The sequence below is a fragment of the Python bivittatus genome, unplaced genomic scaffold (genome assembly GCF_059951505.1).
Source record: "Python bivittatus isolate LINGU-HERP-01145 unplaced genomic scaffold, Pbiv_v1 ctg000080_np1212, whole genome shotgun sequence".
NCBI lineage: Eukaryota > Metazoa > Chordata > Lepidosauria > Squamata > Pythonidae > Python > Python bivittatus.
This window is the reverse complement of record NW_028277035.1, coordinates 42505881-42528003: the sequence shown is the minus strand read 5'-3', so window position 1 is coordinate 42528003 and position 22123 is coordinate 42505881. Positions and strand designations below refer to the sequence as shown.

The window sequence follows — 22123 nt, the reverse complement described above, 5'->3', positions numbered from 1 at the left end:
GGCGAGGCGGTCCCTCGAGTAGTCTGGCCCCATGCCATGTAGGGCTTTAAAGGTGATAACCAACACCTTGAATTGGACCCGGAAGCAAACTGGTACCCAATGCAGCTCACGGGCAAAGGTGTTATATGGGTCCTCTTTCAGGCCCCAAAAATAGCTCACGTGGCTGGACCAGCTGAAGCTTCCAGATACTCTTCAAGGGTAGCCCCATGTAAAGTGCATTGCAGTAGTCTATCTGGGAGATAACCAGGGCATGAGTGACTGTTCAAAGGGCATCCCGATCCAGGAAGGGGTGTAACTCGTGCACAACCCGAAGCTGTGCAAAAGCCCTCCTAGCCACGGCTGCCACCTGCTCTTTGAGCAGGAGCCGTGAGTCCAGGAGGACCCCCAAATTACGCACTGGGTCTGTCTGGGGCCGTGCTACCCCATCCAGCACCAACAATGACAACATCCCGGATACAGAGGAGCCATTAACCCACAGCTACTCCGTCTTACCAGGGTTCAGCTGGAGCCGGTTATTCCCCATCCAGACCCTCACAACCTCCAGGCACCACGAGAGGGCAGTCACGGCATCACTTGCCTCACCAGGGATGGAGATATATAATTGAGTATCATCAGCATACTGATGATACCTCATCCCATGATGACGGATGATCTCGCCCAGCGGTTTCATGTAGATGTTGAAAAGGAGTGGAGAACCGAACCCTGCGGAACCCCACAGAGGAGGGGCCAAGGATGGGACCTCTCGCTCCCTATCACCACCGACTGGGACCAGCCCTGAAGAAAGGAGGTGAACCAGCACAGAACTGTGCTGCCCACCCCCAAATCCCTGAGCTGTCCCAACAGGATACCATGGTCAACGGTATCAAAAGCCGCTGAGAGATCAAGGAGAGCAAGGATGGTCGCACTTCCACCATCCCGCTCCCACCAGAGATCATCCATAAGTGCAACCAATGCCGTTTCCGTTCCATAACCGGGCCTGAAACCTGACTGATGAGGGTCCAGATAATCTGTTTCCTCCAGGACCCTTTAGAGCTGTGATGCCACCACTTTCTCAACCACCTTTCCCAAGGAGGGGAGGTGGGAGACTGGACAAAAATTGTCCTTAAAGGCAGCCGGAAACACTCCCTCCTGCAAGGATGTATTAACTATCGCCTGGATCCAACCACATATCACCTCCCGAGCTGCTTTCAGCAGCCAGGAGGGACTTGGGTCCAGATGACAAGTGGTGGCCCTCACAGTCTGGAGGATCCTGTCCACTTCCTCAGGAACAACAGGATCAAACCATTCCCAGATAACTGGGCAAGAACGATCCCCTGGTATCTCCCCAGACCCTGCGCCATGCTCGGAGTCCAACTTTGAACGAATCCGCACGATCTTATCCTCCATGCATCCCTGCAAATGAATCTCCAGCTCCCTCCTACCGAGGAGGGATCTAGTGATCCCAAACAGGGCTGCCGGGCAGCACTCTGCGGACGCGATAAGGGCGGAGAAGTATTGGCACTTTGCCACTCTTATTGTCACAATGTAGGCCTTAATAGGAGCTCTAACATGTGTTCGGTCGGATTCAGTCCATGTCTTCCTCCAGCGGCACTCTAGACATCTCTTAACCCTCTTCAGCTCCCTCAACTCCTCCGTAAACCACGGGGAGTGTCGGGGCTGATGTGGCAAGAGAGGTCGCCTAGGCGCGATCCTGTCCAAGGCCCCGGCTGCCTCCCTATTCCAAGCAGCAGCCAGGGCCTCCACTGGACTGTGCAGCAGGTCCATGGGAATGCTACCCAGCTCCCTCTGGAACCCTGATGGGTCCATCAGGTGCTGGGGGTGGACCAATCACATGGGTCCTGCCTCCCTGCGGAGGGGGGTGGCATAGGAGAAACTCAGGGTCACCAGGACATGATCTGACCATGACAGCGGGGAAAGCTGTACATCTCCCCTCAGATCACTTTGCCATTGCTCAGACAAGAAAACTAAATCCGGCATGTGGCCACTGTCTCAGGTTGGGTCCCGTACAATTTGAGACAGGCCCATGGCTGCCATGGTAGCCATGAACTCCTGAGCCGCCTCCGAGGACTGTCTCAGGGATGGCAGGTTGAAGTCTCCCAGAACCATAAGCCTGGGGAACTCCACCGCCAACCCCGAGATGGCCTCCAGCAGCTCAGGCAGGGAGGCTGCCACGCAGCAGGGAAGCTGGTACAGTAGTAGAACTCCCAACTGTTCATGGGCACCCAACCTAGGAAACAGTGTCTCACAGCCAGAAACTTGTGGAGCAATGCCCCTGAAGGCCACTAGAGACTCTTGGATGACAACAGCCACCCCTCCTCCCCTGCCCTGGCATCTTGGCTGGTGCCACACCGTAAACCCAGCTGGGCACATTTCTGAGAGGGGCACCCCCCCAGGCCCCAGCCAGGTCTCGGTGATACATGCCAGGTCTGCCCCTCCTCAGTGATCAAGTCACATATGATGGGGGCCTTGTTTTTAACTGACCTGGCATTAAGCAGCAGCAGCTGGAGATGAGGGCCCCTATGAACCTGCTGGTCAGGACCTGGGAGTGAGCAAGGAGGGCCGGAACACGCCACTGGTAGCACACACCGGGAGTGTCTTCCCCGAAGATGGCCCGCCCTCCTGCTCCCGCCATATCGTCCCCTACCCATCACCACCTCGATAATGTAATATGAGTAAGATGAAATGTCTTTGGAATAAATAAGTACCTGCCCTTTCCATTGCTTTTTCTTCAGAAATCTCTATGGATATTCTCAATATTATTCACGTAAATCCTAGAATAACTATTTATGGATTGCTAAAAATAATACTAAGAAGATATGAAGTCTTTATAAAGAGGGCAGAAGAAGAAACTGATTTTGCATAAAATGGTTCCTTAACAATTTATATGTGTAAATGGACATTTAAAAGTAATTGCTAACCATTAAATAGAAACATACTACATCTCACTGTTGAGAAAATTGTCCAATGATTCAAATACCTGCTGCTTAGTCTGATGTCCAGATGTTAAGTGTGGTTAGCCATCCTCAAGAATCTAGATTAAAACTGGACATCCCTTCAAAGACACATGCCCTTCAAACAAAAGTTTTTCCTCTTGTAGTTCTTCAGATGCAGGTCTGTTCTCTATAAAGGAGGGCACATGCCTCCCCTCCTAATCTATGATGGGGAGCATAACTGCATATTGTAACACCTTTTTCTGGCAGATTTTTGTACTGGACAGAGAATAATGACTGGCTTACTTATTACATCCACTGTTCATTCCATATCATCTATGAAGTCAAGCTTGCTTGTGAGGATGCACAGCTCATGTGAACTGGAAGCTCCCCAAAACTGACATTTCTTTTTGACTTCAAACAACATTTGACAAAATTTGCAAGCAAAATTCCTGTTGCAGGGGTAAAGCCAGCCAAGTTTCAGAGAAAATGGTTTTGGTGCTAGATTCCTTTACATGCTGCTTTTGTTTGTTTTGTTTTGTTTTGTTTTAAAGGAAAGTGCCTATAATTTTAAATCTTTAGGGAGTGGCAGAACTTCATGGCATCAGTAGACAATGGTGTCCCTTGCATGGTGATAAAGTTTAATGTCAGACATTGAGGTACAAGACTGTTTATACAAAAAGACTCTTTGCTGTTTTGGGGTGTCATTCTCCAAATCTCTAATTATTTGTATGATTTGGTAGAATGAATTAGCACATGATCTGGTTTAAAAAATAACATTATCTAATTTGAACCAAATTTGAGGCGGGAGACAGGGAAAGGACATACATTTCCTATATAGCTAAACCACAATACAAACCCCCCCCCAAAACAAAAACCATACCCCAGCTAACAGAAATGATAAATTAACCTGCAGAGCTGGGACAGAAGATGTGGCCCAGAACCTAAATGTACCTAGACATTTTCTCTGGCATCCCTCAGCTCCTTGTTCTACCAAATTTAATTGTTTAAAATGATTTGAAAAATAAAAAGATAAAAAAGACAATCTAGCATGCTGCAAAGCAAAGTGTCAGCCTTCAGCATTTTCATTATTTAGAAGAATGCCTCTGGGCTCCATGAAGGCCCTGGAGCAACCCCAGCTGCTTGCCTTCTAGTAAATGTGTCCAGTCACCTCCATCATGGCAGCCATTTTATGTATGTATAAGTCCTGCCCCCTCCTCCAATAACTGACATTTTGTGAGAGAACAAAACTCATGCTCTCAAAACTCCACATATTCCAACCAGCCAGAAAACCTGAGTTATTTCTCTGAGGAAGAAGCAGAAGATTTAAACATTTCCCACCAAATCTATGGGCAGTGAAATTTAAAGATTTCTCTGAATCTCTCAGGGAAAGAACTCCTCAGTAATTTCTTGAGAGGAGGCTCTCCCCCAGTGGTGACAGTAGCACTGCCACTGAAAAAGCTCCATAGATGGAATTTGCTCGTGATGTTTCCCTCAAGGTTTAACTGAAATGAGGAAACAGAGAATTGCTGGAGAAAGGATTGCACAGTGAAAGGTAGGGCATACACCTTCCAGCTACATAAACGCAGGAACACCTGACTCTTCCAACGAAAATTTCTCCGAAATTCTCTTCTTCGAAAGAATTCCTAAAGCAAATCCTTTTTCTTGTAATTGAATGGCATCTAGTAAAAAAAAATTGCAGGTAATTTTTTCTCCCTTGCGTTTAAAATAATCAGTACTAACAAACAGTATGTCTCTTACAAAGTATTTACTGAACAAAGAAGCTCTGGAAAATCAACCAGAATAATGCAGATCTAAGATCTAAATATTTAACAATAGCAAGGACTGTTATCAAAGGAATTCAGAATCTATATTCTCATAAAGGTCTGGTAATGACAATGAGGGTAAACTCATTCCTGCATTGGACACTATTGCTGCCAAAGTCCTCTATATTGACTGGCTGTTCCCCTGCACATTATATAGGGGTAAACTGCAAAGATTTAGGGCTGGCAGATGATATGGAATTTGAATTCCTTTGTCTTTATTGCACAGCAAGGAAAGGTTTCAGAAGGGAGAGGCTACAGCTATTATGGAAGCTTCTCTTCCTGAAATCTCCAATCGTAAAGCCAAAAGCACAGGATTCCTGCTCTAGACTGGGTGCAGATGGTTCTTTGGTGCAGGTCCATATTTCAGTAATAAAATGTATGAGTAATCCTCGACCTCTACAAGATAGCATAGGCACAAGAAGAACCCAGTTAGCTGTGCTTACAACCGTGTGTAATGTATTTTTTATTCCATTAAATGAGCCACTCTGAACATAGCATACTGCCTATTTCTACCAGTTATAAGTATGCTTGAGTTCATTCTATATAATAAAAGCACAGCCGCTCTTTGTTTGGATATGTACTGTTTTAGTTCTTTTTCTGTAAAATGGAAAGAAAGATAACGGTATTGTGTCTGGATTGTTAGAGACATGATTTTCAAGAGAAAAATACAACAAAATGTTAGCTAGATAGATAAAAGGTTTGCTCTTGACATGTGAAGTTTTTCATATGCAAATTCTGTCTTTGAGAGTCATTCCAGCTTCCCAAAATATTGATTGACCTAATTTTAAAGACACCAAATCTTTGTTGTTGCTTTAGAAATTAGGACAGGAATATTTCTTATCAGAAACTGAACACCATTTCTTCATTTTTAAAAAGTAGTAAACATACCTTCTGACTGATTTACAAAAAGATGTTTATTTATTAAATATTCGACTTTCATGAGACAGATGAAATGATCACCCTTTATGAGATTCCCTCAGCTTTTTGAACTATTTTCCCATAATGTTCCAATAACAAAAGAACCTTGTGATTGCTTGAATAGGAATATACCTATGACAAATTCCTATGATAGCCCCATCTCTCCCAGAAACAATGGTAGCACTGGGCTGACATGAACAATAATAATTTCATCAGTTCATTCCATATTATAGTTCAGCTATTTCCATGGGCTATTAGACCACTGTAGCCTTTAGTCATGTGGTCTAAACTACTTTTATATAGAGCTTTTACTATTGCCTAGTTCCATATTTTTTTAAAAGTTCAACCCCATCTTCTTGATTGGAGGCAATGGTGCAATCAGTACTGCCAAAGGGCCTAGATGAAATACATCAGACAGGCTTGTGAACAGGTAGCCACAGGCAAGGTAGCAACAACTCTAAGGCATCACAATTAGGAAAGCAATGGCAAGTTACTTCTTCACATATGCCAAGAAAACTCATGGAAAGAAACTCAGCAAGAAATAATGTCATGTTGCCAAAAGATGAGACCCCAGGTCTGGAGGTAACTCTTTAGCTACTGGGGAAAAGTTAAGAGATTTATTAGATTTAGGCAGTATGACATGTCTATGGGAAGTTCAGTTGCTGATGCAACATAAATTGAAAAGAAAGTTTGGAGCTTGTTGAAAACACAGGATGGGAACATGAAACATATTCAATATGAACCAGGGAAAGCTGGATATTGTTAAAGCAGAAATAATATGAACCATGCAGAAATTTTAGCAGTAAGTGAACTAAAATGTACAGGAATGGGACATTTCCAATCAGATAAATTCATTTTTTTCTATTCTGGAAACTAACCTCACAAAAAAAGTGGAGTAATAATTATTGTCTCAAAACATATTGTTGCATGTACAACCCAGTCAAGGATAGCCACTCAATTTCATGGTTATACAGCTGTATGCACTAATGACAAAAGTTGAAGAATTAGCTGATGAATTCAATGGAAGATTACAAATTATAGATCAAACATCAAGAAGGATGTTTTAATAATTATTGGTGATTTTGTTGCTAAAGTTGGAGAGGAACTTCCACTGAAAATGTTGGAAAATTTGGACTAGGAGCTTGTAATGATGAAGGACAATAGATTATATACTACTGTGTTTGTCATTAACCCATTATTTCAGCAATACAGAAGATGGCTTTACACCTGGTGTTCTCAAATATACAACACTGTAATCAAATAGATTATATCTTATATAGCAAGAAGTAGAAAAACTCTACGTTGAACTGAAAAACAGTACTGTGTGCTGACTGTAGATCAGAACAGCTAGCAATCACAGAAATATACATCAGACTGAAAAAGAGCAGAAAGGCTCCAATCCCACTGAAATATAACCTAGAATTCATTCCAGATGAATATAAGACTGAGGTTAGAAACACATTCAAAGACCTGGAACTTGTGTACAGTGAGTCTGAAGAATTGTGAGAAGATGTTAGAATGATTGTAAAAGAGGAAGCTGGAAAGCCCATAACAAGAGCCAGAAGGGAAATGAAGAATATACTGGCTATCAAACAAGATGGTAGAAATAGCTAAGGAAAGGACTGGCAAAAACCAGAGGAGATCTTGGGAAAACTGAAAAATGTACAGTAATGCAAACTTCCAATGACAGGTACAAGGTACTGTATATCTGAACTCAGAGTGTAGACAAATAGAAGAAAACAACAGAATGGGAAGAACAAGGGATCTATTTAAGGAAGTGTCAGCCCTCCAAGGTAGACCAAATTTCTTTTATTTGACTGTTGTCTTGGATGCGGCTTTTTCTCCTGTGCCAAGGTTATTCCTTCTTTCTACTACATCCTTCTTCCCACTACAGGAAATCGGAGAAAGCACAATAATGTTCCAGCCTTGTATTAATACCATAAGGAACAAGTATGGAAAGGAATTAAGGATGGAACATAATGTGAAAAAAGATGGATGGAATACATTGAAAAACCTGCATAGGAAGACCAACTCAGATTTGAAAGAGAAGAAAACAACAAGAAACCAATGGTGAGGAGGAAGTCAGATGGGCTATAAAACAACTGGCAAATACGAAAGCCCAAGGTGGAGCAATTAAAGGAGGCTGGCCTGGAAACCATAAAGTTTGTGACAACTCTCAGGCAACAATTGCGGAAAAAAGCAGCATGGCCCCAAAACTGGTAAAGATCTATCTATATCCCAATTCCTAAAGAGGGAGATTTAAAGGAATGTTTACAGAAGGATAGTCCTAAAACCACCATGATATGGTTGAAATTCTGTGGAAGGGATTAGTTCCCTATATGGAGAGAGAAATGGCATTTGAACAAGCTGGCTTCAGAAAGAACAAGGGAACATAAGACTGTCTAGCTAATTTAGGTGGATAAGGGAAACAGCAAGAAAATATTAAAAATAGCTCTATTTCTGTTTTATAGACTACTCCAAAGCTTTTGATACTGTTATCATTCAAGACTTTGGAAGTCTCTCAAAGCAATGGATATATCACAGCATCAGATTCTTTTGATCAGAAATATTTACAATAACCAGGAAGCCACAGTGGGAATAGAATTTAATAACATTGAATGGTTTACCATTGGAAAAGGAGTCAGATAGACTCCTTTTCTATTGACAGACCTGTTCATTCTCTACACTGAATATATCATATGGGCTACAGGTCTGGAAGAGATTGGTGTCAAAATCAGTAGAAGGAATATAAAAAACTTGAGATAGGCAGACATCGTTACCTTGGTTGCGGAAACTGAAGAAGACTTAAAAGCAGTCATTCTAAAAATAAAACAGGAGAGTGAAAAGGCAGGGCTTTCCTTGAACATTAAGAAAACAAATTATGTGAGCTGGAAAACTAGAACAATTTAAGATAAACACAGAGACAATAGAAATAGTTGATAATTACAATTTTTGAGGCTCCAGAATCAATAAAAGATGTGCAAAAGAGATTCAGAGAAGAACAACAGTAGGCAAAAAGGCACTGGGGGGCCCTAGATAAACTCATGAAAGACTGAGACATTTCAATCAAGACAGAAATTAGAATAGTCAACTCAGTGGTATTCTCTGTTAGGAGATACAGAAGTGAGGGATGGACTCTGTGCAAGAGGAAGAAGACTGACTCCCCTGAGCGGTTGTTTTTGCACACCTTTGAGAAGGGTGCTCCACATACCTTGGACAGCCAAGAGAACCAACCATTTGATACTAGAGGAAATCAAGCCAGAATGCTCACTCGATCATGAAACACAAATGATCATAATTTCAACACATTATGAGGGCTGATGCATCTATGGAAAATATGATATTGCTGGACAAGGTAGATGAAAGAAAAAGAAGGGTGCATTAGATGGATAGATTGAGTACTGGAAGCCACAGAAATGCAATACTTGTATAATGTGAGGATCTTTTATCCATAGAGTCACCAAGAGATAGCTCAGATTCAGTGGAACATATCAACAACAACATCATCAACAACGTATCAAAAAATGTTGGAATGGAAAGGAATGGATGACATAATGAAAATGTATACTTCACTGCTACTTAAAAGAGAGTTTACATATCTGGTGGGGATCTGTAATTCAATGACAGCCAAAGATGGCAGAATTTCAAACCTCACTGTACTAAAATATAACTTGTCTTCCTTCTTCTTTCCCTATCATTTAAAAACCTTTGTGCTAGGTTCAATTCATTCATGTTTTATAATTCATTCTCATAATCCTCAGTGTCCATATATTAGTCTAAGTATCACATATACTGGCATTAGAGAAAATGTGTGCATGCCTTTACTGCTTGCCTTTGTTGGGCTGAAAATATCTGAAACCAGGAGATCTAGATTTAGGAAATGTAAAATTACCCCAGGACAGATTGTAATTAGACTGACCAGGATTGGAGTTAACAGGCCACACTGCTTTCCCCAAGGCTGCCAAAGGGTGATGATCCCATCTGATCTGAGTGCCATTAAACAGGATGCAGAAATTTTCAGTGCTTCTTTTGTCTCCAAAGCAACCTTAGTAATGGCTGAACCTTTCAGAGAACTTTACCTTTCTATGGTCTCTTTGATTAGAGGCTTCACCTTCCCATTCATTAGATGTGTCTCTAGATGTTTACTTTCATAGAGATTTATCATCTGTTTGCAGGTCTTGTCTCTCAACTCGTGGGATGGAGAAGTCTCTCTGACATCTGGTCCTATTCGCCGACATTTGAGCAATCTCTGATAAGCTGTCCGAAAGTCCCTATTCAGCGCGGCATATAAGATGGGGTTCAGCGCTGAGTTGGCATAGCCCAGCCACATGACAACAGTCAGCAGTGGGTCACATACTGCACCCTTCACACCTCTGTATGTGAACACAGTAAAATAGGGAAACCAGCATATAATGAATGCTCCCATCACAGCTGCAAGAGTCACAGTGGCTTTGTGTTCTTTCACTGTGGGCAGTATATTTCTGTCCGTTTTGCAACAAGTGCTGTGGTTGATCCTTTTTGCTTGTTCCCTGGCTATTTTAAATATCCGGTAGTATGTGATGCACATGATAATTAAGGGGAGGTAGAAAGTAAGCAGGCCATCCACCAGAACATACATCACATTGACCTCCAGTTTGCACTCTTGCTTCCCGTTTGATGGGATCTGGTTCTGGATAGTTGTGTCGTTGGTGTTCCATCCCAAATGGATGGGTAGGAAAGAAACCATGAGGGACACTATCCAGATAAGAATCATAGCTACCACCACTCGTAAAGGAGTGACCACAGTGCTGTAGCGGAGGGGTGCTGTAATAGCATAATAGCGATCAAGGCTAATCATGAAGAGATTGAGAATGGAAGCAGTGCACAGCATGACATCCAAGCTAATGTAGACATTGCAGAAAGTAGCGTTCAGGAGCCATTCATGGGAGGAGATCTCATAGAGGGCTGAAAAGGGTAATACCAGTAGGCCTAGTAGCAGGTCTGTAAAGGCCAAAGAGACAATGAAGCAATTAGTTAGGCTGCGAAGCCGTCGATTGAAATAGACCGCCAGGCATACCATCACATTGCCACACACAGTCACAACAATGAGGACTGTGAGAATAGCTCCAATCAACACCTTTTCCCAAAGGCAGAGAGAACCTTCTGTAATGCTTGTGGAATTCATGGTGGTTTCACAGAATAATATCACTTTTCTTCCACGCAGACTCATATGACAGCTGCCACGCAGATACTTAGAAAAAAATCCTAATCTAGCTACTTTCTTTCACCAGTCTCACAATCAGTTCCCATGTCACAACCAATGGGACAGTATCAGGAAGATAGTTGGCTCAGAAAAGTTGATTACAATCAGATGCCTTCTCCTATTACATAGCTTAAAAACTATGAGTATGCTGAAACAAATTGGATCCTGTTCATTTTTCCCCAGAGGAATCCTTGGTTGATTAGTAGTTACAAAAAGACCCGAACTTTCATTAACAATGTTCTTATAAATTCATGAAAAAATTTGGGAGGATAGTTTATCATTATTTATCAATCCATGATGGCTAAATGGAATTTCCACATTTAGCGGCAGTATACATCTGAGAACAAGCTGCAGAGGAGGGCTGTTGCTTTTATACACTGATTTGCAGATTTCCTGGAAGCATTTGTTTTGCTGCTGTTTAATGTGATTGTAACAAAGCTCTCCTTTTCTTTCTCCAGATTCCTTTGGTTTGATCTTACTTTTCATCACTCTAAGTTTCCTCCTTTCAGAGAAATTATTAGCATAGCTTATGTTGCTTGATGTTTTAGTAACCAAATGTTGCTTCATAGATCACATCAAAGAAGGGCTGGAAAAGTCCTGGATCCTTAATGATTCTTAGCAGTGTTTCTATTTAAAATTCTTCAAGGTAAGTAAGAGCAGCTGAAGAGAAGAAGGACATATTTCATGCCTTTCCTTGGTAGAATCTGGAAGAAAGAATTAAGAATTAAGTGATTTATTCAGGAGACATAAAACTGCCTTATAACAGGTAATTATATGTGTACAGATATGTATATGTATATATGTATACACTTACACCTATATCCATACATATTTGTGTATGTGTACACTGTACCAAAACTATCTACTCAGACTGGCAGGATTCCTTCTCTTTCAGGATATTAGGGAGAGACATATTCTCAGGTAGAGAAACTTAGGAGTCTCAGGCAAAAAGAATGGCCTTCTAATCTTCTGCCACAAGATTATTTTAACTGAACAGGCCAAAGATTGAATACAAGACATTTCACATGCAAAGTAGGAGATCCTTCCTCAATGGCTTAAAACATATCTTAGACTTTGTTTTGTGGACATCTGGGTAATTATTTACAGGAATTTCAATGGTTTCCTTAAAAATCCCCAAGCCACAACCAAGCTACTACTACTACTACTACACACACATACATACATACACACAATAATAGTTCACCCACATACAGTGGTACCTCTAGTTACGAACGAATTTTTCGAGATACGACCAGCTCCGGCCCCAAAAATTTACCTCGACTTGCGAACTCGCCTCGACTTACGAACCGGATCCGCGGCCATTTTCCGCCCGTTCCACGTGGTCCGCGGCCATTTTTCCGCCTGTGCCACGTGGTCTGCGGCTATTTTCCACCCGTTCCACGTGGTCTGCAGCCATTTTTCTGCCCTGCCGCGTGGTCTGCGGCTGTTTTTCCACCCCTGATGCGTGGTCCGCGGACGCCGGAACGTATTAACAGTAATTACATTGAACCTTATGAGAAAATTTGCCTCGTGTTGCAACCAATTCAAGTTGCAACCAGAGTCACGGAACGGATTAAATTCGTAACTCGAGGTTCCATTGTATCACTGTATGGTTTCAGAGACACCACATCACTGTACTTACTAGTTAGTAAGATCCTAGTGTGGATCTGATGGGGTCAAAAGCTAATACAGTAAGAGTAGCCAGGGAAGATAAACAATAGAAGAAAATGCATTTCTATGCTTGGCAAATACAGCATTAAGTTTGCTATTGTTTAATCCCCACCTTTCTTTTTCATAAGGGTGTACTGTTATGGTGAATAGAAATGTACAGATCTATCAGTTATTCTCTCAGTTTCTAATTGTTAGTCTGCTGATTTATAATGTAAGAGGATGTTAATGATATATATGGATTGCATTTCCACTGCAGAAAAAATTGTGCAGAAACAGTTGGATAATCATATGAACTAGAACATTGATTCATACCTACAGTATCTAGAGATATGAATGTCATGGAGAAGCTCATGGCTACATCTGTAGTTTGCCTTTATTCCTGGGAAGGTCTGAATGGAGCCCCCCCCCCCCCAATACATAACTATAACTGCGAAGAGTCTCTTCATAGATCTTGTGACTAGGATGAATTGGAATGAAATTTAAAATACACTGTTTCAGAGTTAGAAAATAACAATTGGGACATTTTTTATTATCAGTCTTGAACTAAAAGACAACAATTAACTCACAATTGGAAAGAAACAATAGAAGAAAAATATTGGGTGGAGTGAAATTATAGATGGTCTTGTAACTTCAAAAGGAGCAATATATTAGAATACTAACTACTACTTAGAAATTGGGTGGACTATTAACAACTAAGTAGGGGTGTACAGAGACCACCTGATTCCAGAATTCCAGAATTTATTAGCTCTGGGTTATTCTGGAAGTAGTTTCATCAGAAGAAGATTTGGAAAAACAGAGCTAATGGTTTTCATTAATACTTCTTTTTTAATCAGGAACAAATCTGCAGGGTAGGTAGATAATTACTGTATGAAGGAAAAAAGATGACAGGTTTCACAGAATCAGTGCACAGATTTTGTACTTCTGGTTTAACATTTCTGTTTTTCTCTAGTATGGAATGACATTTGCAGGAAGGCTAAATTATTGTAAACAGATGAAGGCTGCCAAATTTCAAAGAAGCTGATTTAAAAAAAAAAAAATCTACAATCAGTTTCTTGCTAAATTGCATAGAATTGATGTTTTTGAGCTACAGTCCTTTAAGTTGGATAACATTCACATGAAAGCTACATTGTTATGAAGTGCATGACATTTCACAGAAATCATTGTTGGGGGTTTCAAGCTACATGCCTTTAAAATCATATACTCATGCGCTTATGATGACTTTTTGCTTTGCTTTTTTCCTGACTGAATATGCTGCAACGTGCAGTGAAAATGTATCTTATTATGAGGAATATTCATAATTCAACAGAAGGTTGTAAGGAATAACGAAGGCCCTTCCTGAATATTCTGGAATTTGATGGCAAGGAGAAGTAGAAGAAATTATTTACTAGTATTTCCATTTTTAAAAAAGCCATGAAGCCAACCATCTACCTAGATAGCTCACAAACATGATCATATAATTGCTACCATGAGAGATAGAAAACAAAAACTCAATTTAGGTGTTCTGATACCTGGAACAATAAATGCTCAAATAATTTTGGCTCTCTGCAGGCACTGTATGTTCACTGTGACTTTTCGCAGGGGAAAAAGCCTACCAACAGTGTGCTATATATGTGTAGGATTCCACCTGAGCCAAGAAACCGATAATGCATAATGCAGTCTCCTGACTTGCACAGAAGCTGTAGATTTTCTCCCTGCAGATAATCATGCTGAATGTGTGAAGTCTGCAGGGAGCCAATATCACAAGAATGCCACTGAGGGATGGAATTATCTGAAGTGCTCTTATGTTGAGCACTCCAGGTAGAATAATGTCTGAATTGGCCTGATGAGATGGAGAAAGCAGCAGAACTAAGGTTATCTTTTCCAAGATCTCTCTCCTCTCCTCTTCCAAGAGATATTTGGGTTTGCCTGATTGCAAGGGTCACTCTCATGTTAGCCAATGAATTCCGTACTCCCTTCTCATCTCCCCACCAGAGTGTTTTACATAAATTGGGTCAGATTTTCTCCCTTTTGTGGCACAGTTCTCACATACCTCACAGCATGTTAGGGCTCTGAAGCAATAGGTTAGGGTCAGAACTTCATGGAAAACTAGAGTTTGGAATGAAATCTCTTAAAGCTTCTCTTCTGCCTTGGTTAAATTCTGAATTACTCTACTCTGTCTTAAGACCTGTTTTGCTCACCTACCTTTAAGACATGGGAATTCAAACTGAAATGATAAATGTGAAAGAAAGTAAATTAAAGATATGGCAAGAATTGTCATCAGAAGAATGGAGCAAATTTTGAGCTGAGTCAGTTCCAAGGAGATGCAATTACATTACATTAACACAAGAATGGATGGGAACTGACTTAAAAAACAGAGTTAAATATATTTGGAAGGATACCGTATTATTTTAATGAACCCCAGGAAAGAAGGATGGAAGATTTTTCTTAAGTCCTCTCTTCCTCTCAGACGTGGACAGCTACCTTCACAATGTGGATGGAATGAACTTGTGCTAAGAAGGATAAAAAATATCTTGCACTGAGGTTTAATGGCTGGTCAATGAGCTAAATCAATCCTTTTCAAATGAGCAGTATGTTTGCAATGCATTTTTACACTGATGTGTATTTTCCATCCCTGTGATGCTGTATCTGCATATTTGTCGATAAGATGTTCTAGATTAGAGAACCTGAGGGCGAGCTGTCGTGCTGCTTGTTCTTGTGCCTTGGCTTTACTGACTGGCTGGAACCCTGAAGAGCATTTCTTACCCTGGAACAATAGTCTGGGGGGCTTTGGTTCAGGGTTCTAGGCTCCCCATTTCATCCCTGTCTCCATCTGTTCTTTTCCATTTCTACAAGGCTCAGTATGCATTCTGTGGTGCCTTGTTTCTTCTTTCCTAAAGGTAACTATTCTTTACAGTCCTGTAAACCTGAGATTCCCCCAGGCATTGTGGACTGCATCATTTTGATTATTTAAGGAACATACTTCAAGAAGTGAACTGAAAATATTACTACTACATGTGATCTATGTAAAAGTCCCTCCTTCCTTCCTTCCTTCCTTCCTTCCTTCCTTCCTTCCTTCCTTCCTTCCTTCCTTCCTTCCTTCCTTCCTTTTTCATTTTAAAGAGGTAATATTCATGTAGCTACTATAATAATCCAAAATTAATGGTTAACCTTCCCTCCATATTTCAGAAGCCTTCAGAACTCCTCTGCAAAGAATGAAATTGTTTCAATGTCTAGCAAAGCTAGAAATAGTTTTGACATGCATGAATGAGGTTGCTGTTAGTGATTGCTATAGCTAATATAAGACTTCCAAATTAGTTTTATTGTCTGATGGAGTGAGATTTTTTTACCCAGAATAATAAGGATTAATTGGCAGCTTCACACAAAGCCAGGTTTAAGGTTGCTGAACCTTAAATCTGGCTTAACAAATCATAATGGCATAACCCAAGCAAATAAGTCTTATTATGGGTTATATAAAGGCTAGGAATACCTGGGTGCCCACACCATGGTGTGGTACAAATTATGCAAATATTTTTTAGCTTAAAATAATCTGGGTTTCTACAAACCCAGCCACTGTGATGGCAGCTTCCCTGGGATGTTACTGAAATAAAACCACACAGTGTTTGTTTAGTTCTTGAGCAGGTAAAGTGAGGGGCAAGTCATGCAGCAGAAGGCAGGGTTGGTGAAACCCCCTCATGGACAGCTTCCCGCATAGGGTGTTGCTGTTTCTCTGGTCAGCTTGTCTGGCGATGGGAGGTGCCCAGTCGGTGCTTAGTCTGCCCTGCTTCTGAGCGGTACACCTGTGCTCCTGCCCCTTTGCCCTTCTAAATGGGCTGCTTGCCACATTTTGTCAAAGTCAAGCAGTACCATGTCCTAGAAAAAAAATGTAACACTGGTTTTCATGAACCAGACCAAACCAGAATACTCTGCAGCTTTCGCCACAGCTAGTACAGAATTTATAGTGTAAATTAAACATTGAGGTTGAGGAGTTCCATCCAATACACAAATTTTATTTCTCCTCTATACTTGCTCTACTAGTTGTCACCCTTTGAATTAACTGGGATCCATGTAAGAAATATCAAATCCCAAATAGCCTGCAAGCATTATGTTCTTCCAACCGTTCTCTCCCCCATCTTCTCCCACCTTCTGTGGTCTGGAAAAAGCCAGGTAAAAACTAACACCCAACTGAAATGTACTGAAACTAGGACATTGTATCAATAATTTTTCTAAATACAGGTAGCAAGGAAATTCAAAAACAGTTGCCTTATAAGTACTCTATCTCATCCAGAGCTGAAAGCCACTTTTTTTTTTTTTTTTTTTTGGTTCCTTCGAGTCATTGCTGACTCCTGGCAACTGCCTGGACAAGTCTGCAGTTTTCTTGGCAAGATTTCAGAAGTGGTTTGCCCTTGCCTCCTTCCTAGGGGTGAGAGAGAGTGACTGGCCCACCTGGCTTCGTGCCTAAGGTGGGACTAGAACTCTGAAAGCCACTTTGCTGTGCAGAAACATTCCTTTATTACAGTATAATTGTATCTGATCAAACCAAATGCCCTAAAACCTTTCATGAATGAACTGTTGTGATGGTAAGAACAGGTGAAATTGGCATCAAACTGGAACATAAATGACAAGTGAAAGGTGGGGAAAGTTTGTCTCTCCTTTTCTGGATAGAATTAAATTCCAGTCTAACTCAGAAACTGACCTTTCTGTGGTGTAGGTCCAAACCTCCAATAACAACATGAAAATGGGATGAAAACGGCTGCATTCTTTTCTTTTTCTTTTTTTGGCATTTCAGAGGAAAAAGTACACCGCTAGTCCTGGATGCTAATTAATTGATTGTGTTAGGAAGCTGCCAAATATTCTGTAAAAGACAGGCTATATTTGAAAGTCAAGACTCCCTCCTCTTTTGGCAGAGGCACAGAGAAGCCTCTCCATGATTGAAACTCAGGTACCATGAGCTTTTTCAAGTAAAAAGCTGGCAGTGGATGGCTCCTGCCAGCAATTTGGAGTATTTATTGTTTCCCTTCACTGTTGATGCTTGTAAAACTACCCACATTGCCTGAGGGTGAGGGCCACAGAAGTAGTTCCAGAGTTTTATCTTCTGCTGATTTGTGTTGTGTGTGTGTGTGTGTGTGTGTGCACACGTGCACGAGCACCTTGGAGTCAGTGCTGAGTCCTGGTGACTGCTTGGATGAGTCCCTGCAGTTTTCTTGGCAAGTTTTTGGAAGTGGTTTGCCATTGCCTTCTTCTCCCTAGAGCTGAGAGAGTGACTTGTCCAAGGTTCCCCAGCTGGCTTTGTGCCTCAGGTGGGACTAGGACTCACAGTCTCCTGGTTTCTAGCCTGATGCTTTAACCACTACATCAGACTGGCCCTCCTGCTGATTTTATCATGGGAACACACAAATGCACATATACTGTGCCTCTTTTACTGTGATATAGAGTTGAATTGGGGAAAAGAAAAAAAAAAGACTAAGTGCCTTTCCCCAGTGTTCAGCTGAAGTGCTATTCATCTATCCTTGAACTGGCCGAAAACTCTGAAATCTGCTGTCCCCATGGCTGATCTCCTTCCTACCTCTGTGGCTTCTGTTGCCATTCAGTACAGGCACCTGACTTTCCTTCAAGATAATAGGTGACAAAGCCTAAGAGATTTTGTATCTCTTGAAGCTGTCCTTGGAGGGTGTCAGAATAAGGGGGGAAGATACATTTAGACTTGTACAGTGAAAAATTAATTAAGTTTATATCACTCGTGGGTTGGGGATGAGATAGAGGCAACTCCATGGGGAAATGAAGTTTTCTCCATGAGCAGAAAAAAAGAGGCTACCAGGGCATGTTGGTGCCATGCCTAGGGACAAGTGAGGAAAGCCCTAAATCTTGAGGCACTGGAATGATATATCATTTCAAAAGCCACACTCATCACATCCTACATTAGGATAATCACTGAGAGAGTCTGTCTCTCTTGGACTGAAATTGAATATGCTGCATCGTATTTCTATTCTAAAAATTATCTTCCTCATCCCCCTCTCAGCCCAAAAAAGGAGAAAGGAAAATAGTGATCTTTTTTCTGATAGCTGACATAATTTCCTAAATCCAGATTGATGTTTTTGAAGTGAAAGCTTGTCTTTTGGTTTTTCATTGTACTAAATGTCTCGAAGAAGGGAATTTCCAGGATTGAGGGGAAGAAATGTTCTTGCCATCCAGAAAACTCCATCAGGACTGTTGCTCAACCGAGTAAGTTCTCTTTCTTCAGGAAAAGATATTATTTTTTCTATTTTTAGAGCTTTGTCTGTGATATTTTGAGGGACCAGATGATCCTTATAAGCACCCATGACAGGTACATCCTGGGAGAAGTCAAAAAAGTCAAGATGGTGCCTGCACTTGTGTGATCAAACTCCACCCATTGTAATGTGTGGGCATAGCCACCATCTTGACTTTTCTGACCTCCCTTTGGATGTTCCTGACCAACAGTTCAACGTTACAAAGCCCTGAATTCATGTTCAACTTGCACATGTTCAATACATGTTCAACTTGCACATGTAATACATGTACATACTTTATAAAAATAGCATGTAGGACTCTTCTAGGCCAATGCATGCTTTCTAGATGCTTTCCCAAGACAGTTTCTGAACAAATATTTTTAAGATAGTAGCCTAAAATATCTTGAAGTTATCTTTCATGTATGTTCTTTTTAAGAAAAGATTATATACCTTTGCAAATCAGTGATTATCTAATGAGAATGGCAAAATAGAGCCAGTTTGGTCTAGTGGTTAAGGCACCAGGCTAGAATCCAAGAGACGGTGAGTTCTAGTCCCGCCTTAGGCATGAAAGCCGGCTGGCTGACTTTGGGCCAGTCACAGCCCAACTCACCTCACAGGGTTGTTGTTGTGGGGAAAATAGGAGGAGGAAGGACTATTAGGTATGTTCATCACCTTGAGTTATTCATAAAAATAAGAAAGGCAGGATAAACAATCTAAAAAAAAAGGTAAATTGAAATATTTTGAATATGTACCAGCAGAGATCCTGTTTTACAAACTATTTAGGGATGACTAAAGAAACAAAGGAGTTAACAGTATAATAGCTAATAGATTAGATGGCTGAACTATTAGATCGCTAAACTATTAGATCGCTAAACCAAATAAAAATAAAAAATAAATAAAATAAAAATAAATAAAATAAAATAAAAATAAAAATAAAAAATTGTTTATAAAAACAAATGGGATGAATTGTGCAAAAAACAGACGGTACCTCTGGGTGAGGATTTTGCACCAGTTCAAAACAGGCTCCAGGTCTGGCTGATTAGATGCTGTTAGCTTCTCTCGAGAGCCAATTGTTTTTCTTCTTTTTTTCCTGGCTCTGTGCTGTTTTATTTGATATGGGAGCAAACCTGGTCTTTTGGGGAACTGTCAAATGTAGACAGTCCATTCTCCTCTTCTATCTTCTGGCCTCTTGGCTCAAGCAAATCCCTCAGTTTAAAGCAGACTTAGGAAAATAAAGCAAAGCAAAATGATCAGGCTGGTGTTTTGGACACCAGCTAATCCCATGCCAGAGAGATGGTGAAACAGACGACAGACCTTTTCCCATTTGCATCTAACCATGGTACAGATATGCCCTGACAACTGTTCCCTTGATATTGCCTTCATCTCACCTCCGGCCCATACCCCAGATGGCCTTAAGTTATCCTTAGCTGTTCCAGTATTAAAGCAACACTTTCCTCCTTAAAGCAGCCAATGAACAGGTACAGTTTTGCCATGGGTACAATATGATCTGCTTCACCAACCATCCATCTCTGGGCGAGATGGGAGGCACACAAATTTAATAGATAGATAGATAGATAGATAGATAGATAGATAGATAGATAGAAAGAAAGAAAGAAAGAAAGAAAGAAAGAAAGAAAGAAAGAAAGAAAGAAAGAAAGAAAGTCATGGCCTGCTATTGGAACCTCCAAGGGGTGGGATCAGCCTGGCATGTCACCCCTCCCTTCTGAGCCAACCCTGGCTCCCAGTTATGGATCGGCACAAGTAAAGCTAACCAGTGGTGGTGCTGATGAGAAAGGCTTCCCAGTGAAGCGGGTGCAGGTGTTGCTGTCTGCCCTGCCCTGTCAGTAGTTGTGTGGTCTGCTTTTGTGCTCAGGTTTAGAAGAGTGCTAAACCTGTGATCAGAGGCAGCTCAAACTATAGCTGAACGATGGGGTGAAGCGGCAGAAAGAGAGCCAGCATGGGCAGTGTCCCCATGCCTGTCAACTGTTCAGGCTGTCAGCTATTCGTCAGCTTTTAAAAAGCCTCTTCTGCCCCTTGGCCTGCCACCTCTCCAATTTGGGCAGCTGATACCTGAACTAGGAGACTGGACCAGGGACACAAGAATCAAATTCTGACAGATGGCTAAGCCCAAATGTCTAGAGATCTGTCATGACCATTACCAATTGTTTGTGATGGCTGGTGAGATTATAAAGGTGGGGAAAGGGCAGCCTTCTTTACACTAGAAATAAGGACTCTCTTCTCCAACTGCAAGCCAGAACAGAGGCAATTGGAATTTATGCTGGTTTTCTGTGGGCTCATAGATGGGAGAAGAACATTTTAAGTGAGTCATGGAGAAGACCTAATTTCAACCTTCCTCTGGGTCACTGTACTTGAGGAAAGTTGCAAGGACCTGCAAATAAACAAGGTGGTCTGGATTCACTCCCCAGATGTATTAAAAAGGCAACTTCTGGAGTAATTCTGTACTGCTTAGGACTCCCCCCCCACTTCCCCATCCATTTGCTATAGCAGCATGCAACCAGTGTACCAATGTTACAGATATTGGGGAAAGCATCTGGTTGCAAAGCTGCCAGTGTCATTACACTTCCAGGTGCTTTTACGGGCAGTGAAGTGATGGTGCTAAGTCTGTTTGGGTGTTTGCCTTTTTAAAATAAACTATCACCTTTTGCATAGTTTCCTTGTACAATAGCATGGGTATGGGTGGGTTGGAGCAGAGCTGGAAATTTATTTTCTTTCTTTTTTCATGGGAGTTTGAGATGATGATTTTTTTGTTTCTCCAGAAACTGCAGGAGATTAGAAGCTGGGGTAATGATGGAATGGCATATTTTGCATTCTTGTAGAAACACCCCAGAAGAAAATGATGACAAACCAGTTTGGTATCGCTGCCAGAAAACTACATGGATGTGTCCAATGAAGTCACTGGGAACCAAGCTCAACTCAAGATAGTCTTTACTGAATTGATCAGTTGGAGGTATGGAGCACCAATTGGCAGATGGTGATCTCAGCATATTCCTGTCTTTCCTGAGCAGCTGCAGTGAAAATAACTGGAAGTAATTTTCAGACTGCTTTAGGTGACTGAAGAGTAAAAGAAATGGTAATGTGGAATAACCCAGAGTGAAGGTTTGTTGTGACTCATTCATAATGTTTTGCATTGGATGGATTTGCAATTAGATTACATGTATAAATGAAGAGACCCATTAACTGGTGAAGTGATTAATAAAAGTAAGCCAAGTGAATGACTTAATTATTTATATTTAATCATATTTAATCATTAATGAAATGTATTAGGGATGATGAGATATTGTTTGCCAAATG

At 41.3% G+C, this 22123-nt stretch overlaps 1 protein-coding gene across 4 annotated transcripts in view; it reads right to left on the bottom strand.

The window, feature by feature from the left end:
- HRH2 (histamine receptor H2) overlaps positions 1–22123 on the bottom strand; it is a 52862-nt gene that overhangs the window by 11989 nt on the left and 18750 nt on the right. For 3 of the 4 annotated variants that reach the window (XR_015794814.1, XR_015794812.1, XM_088133907.1), the window contains exon 2: positions 9754–11620. Coding sequence is in view for 2 of the 4 variants with exons in the window: in XM_088133907.1 (XP_087990033.1) it covers positions 9754–10883 (1130 nt within the window). In the remaining 2 variants the exon portion in view is untranslated. Of the gene's footprint in view, positions 1–9753; positions 11621–12192; positions 12440–22123 lie in introns of those variants that run through there. The other variant, XM_088133908.1, reaches the window with a different exon arrangement.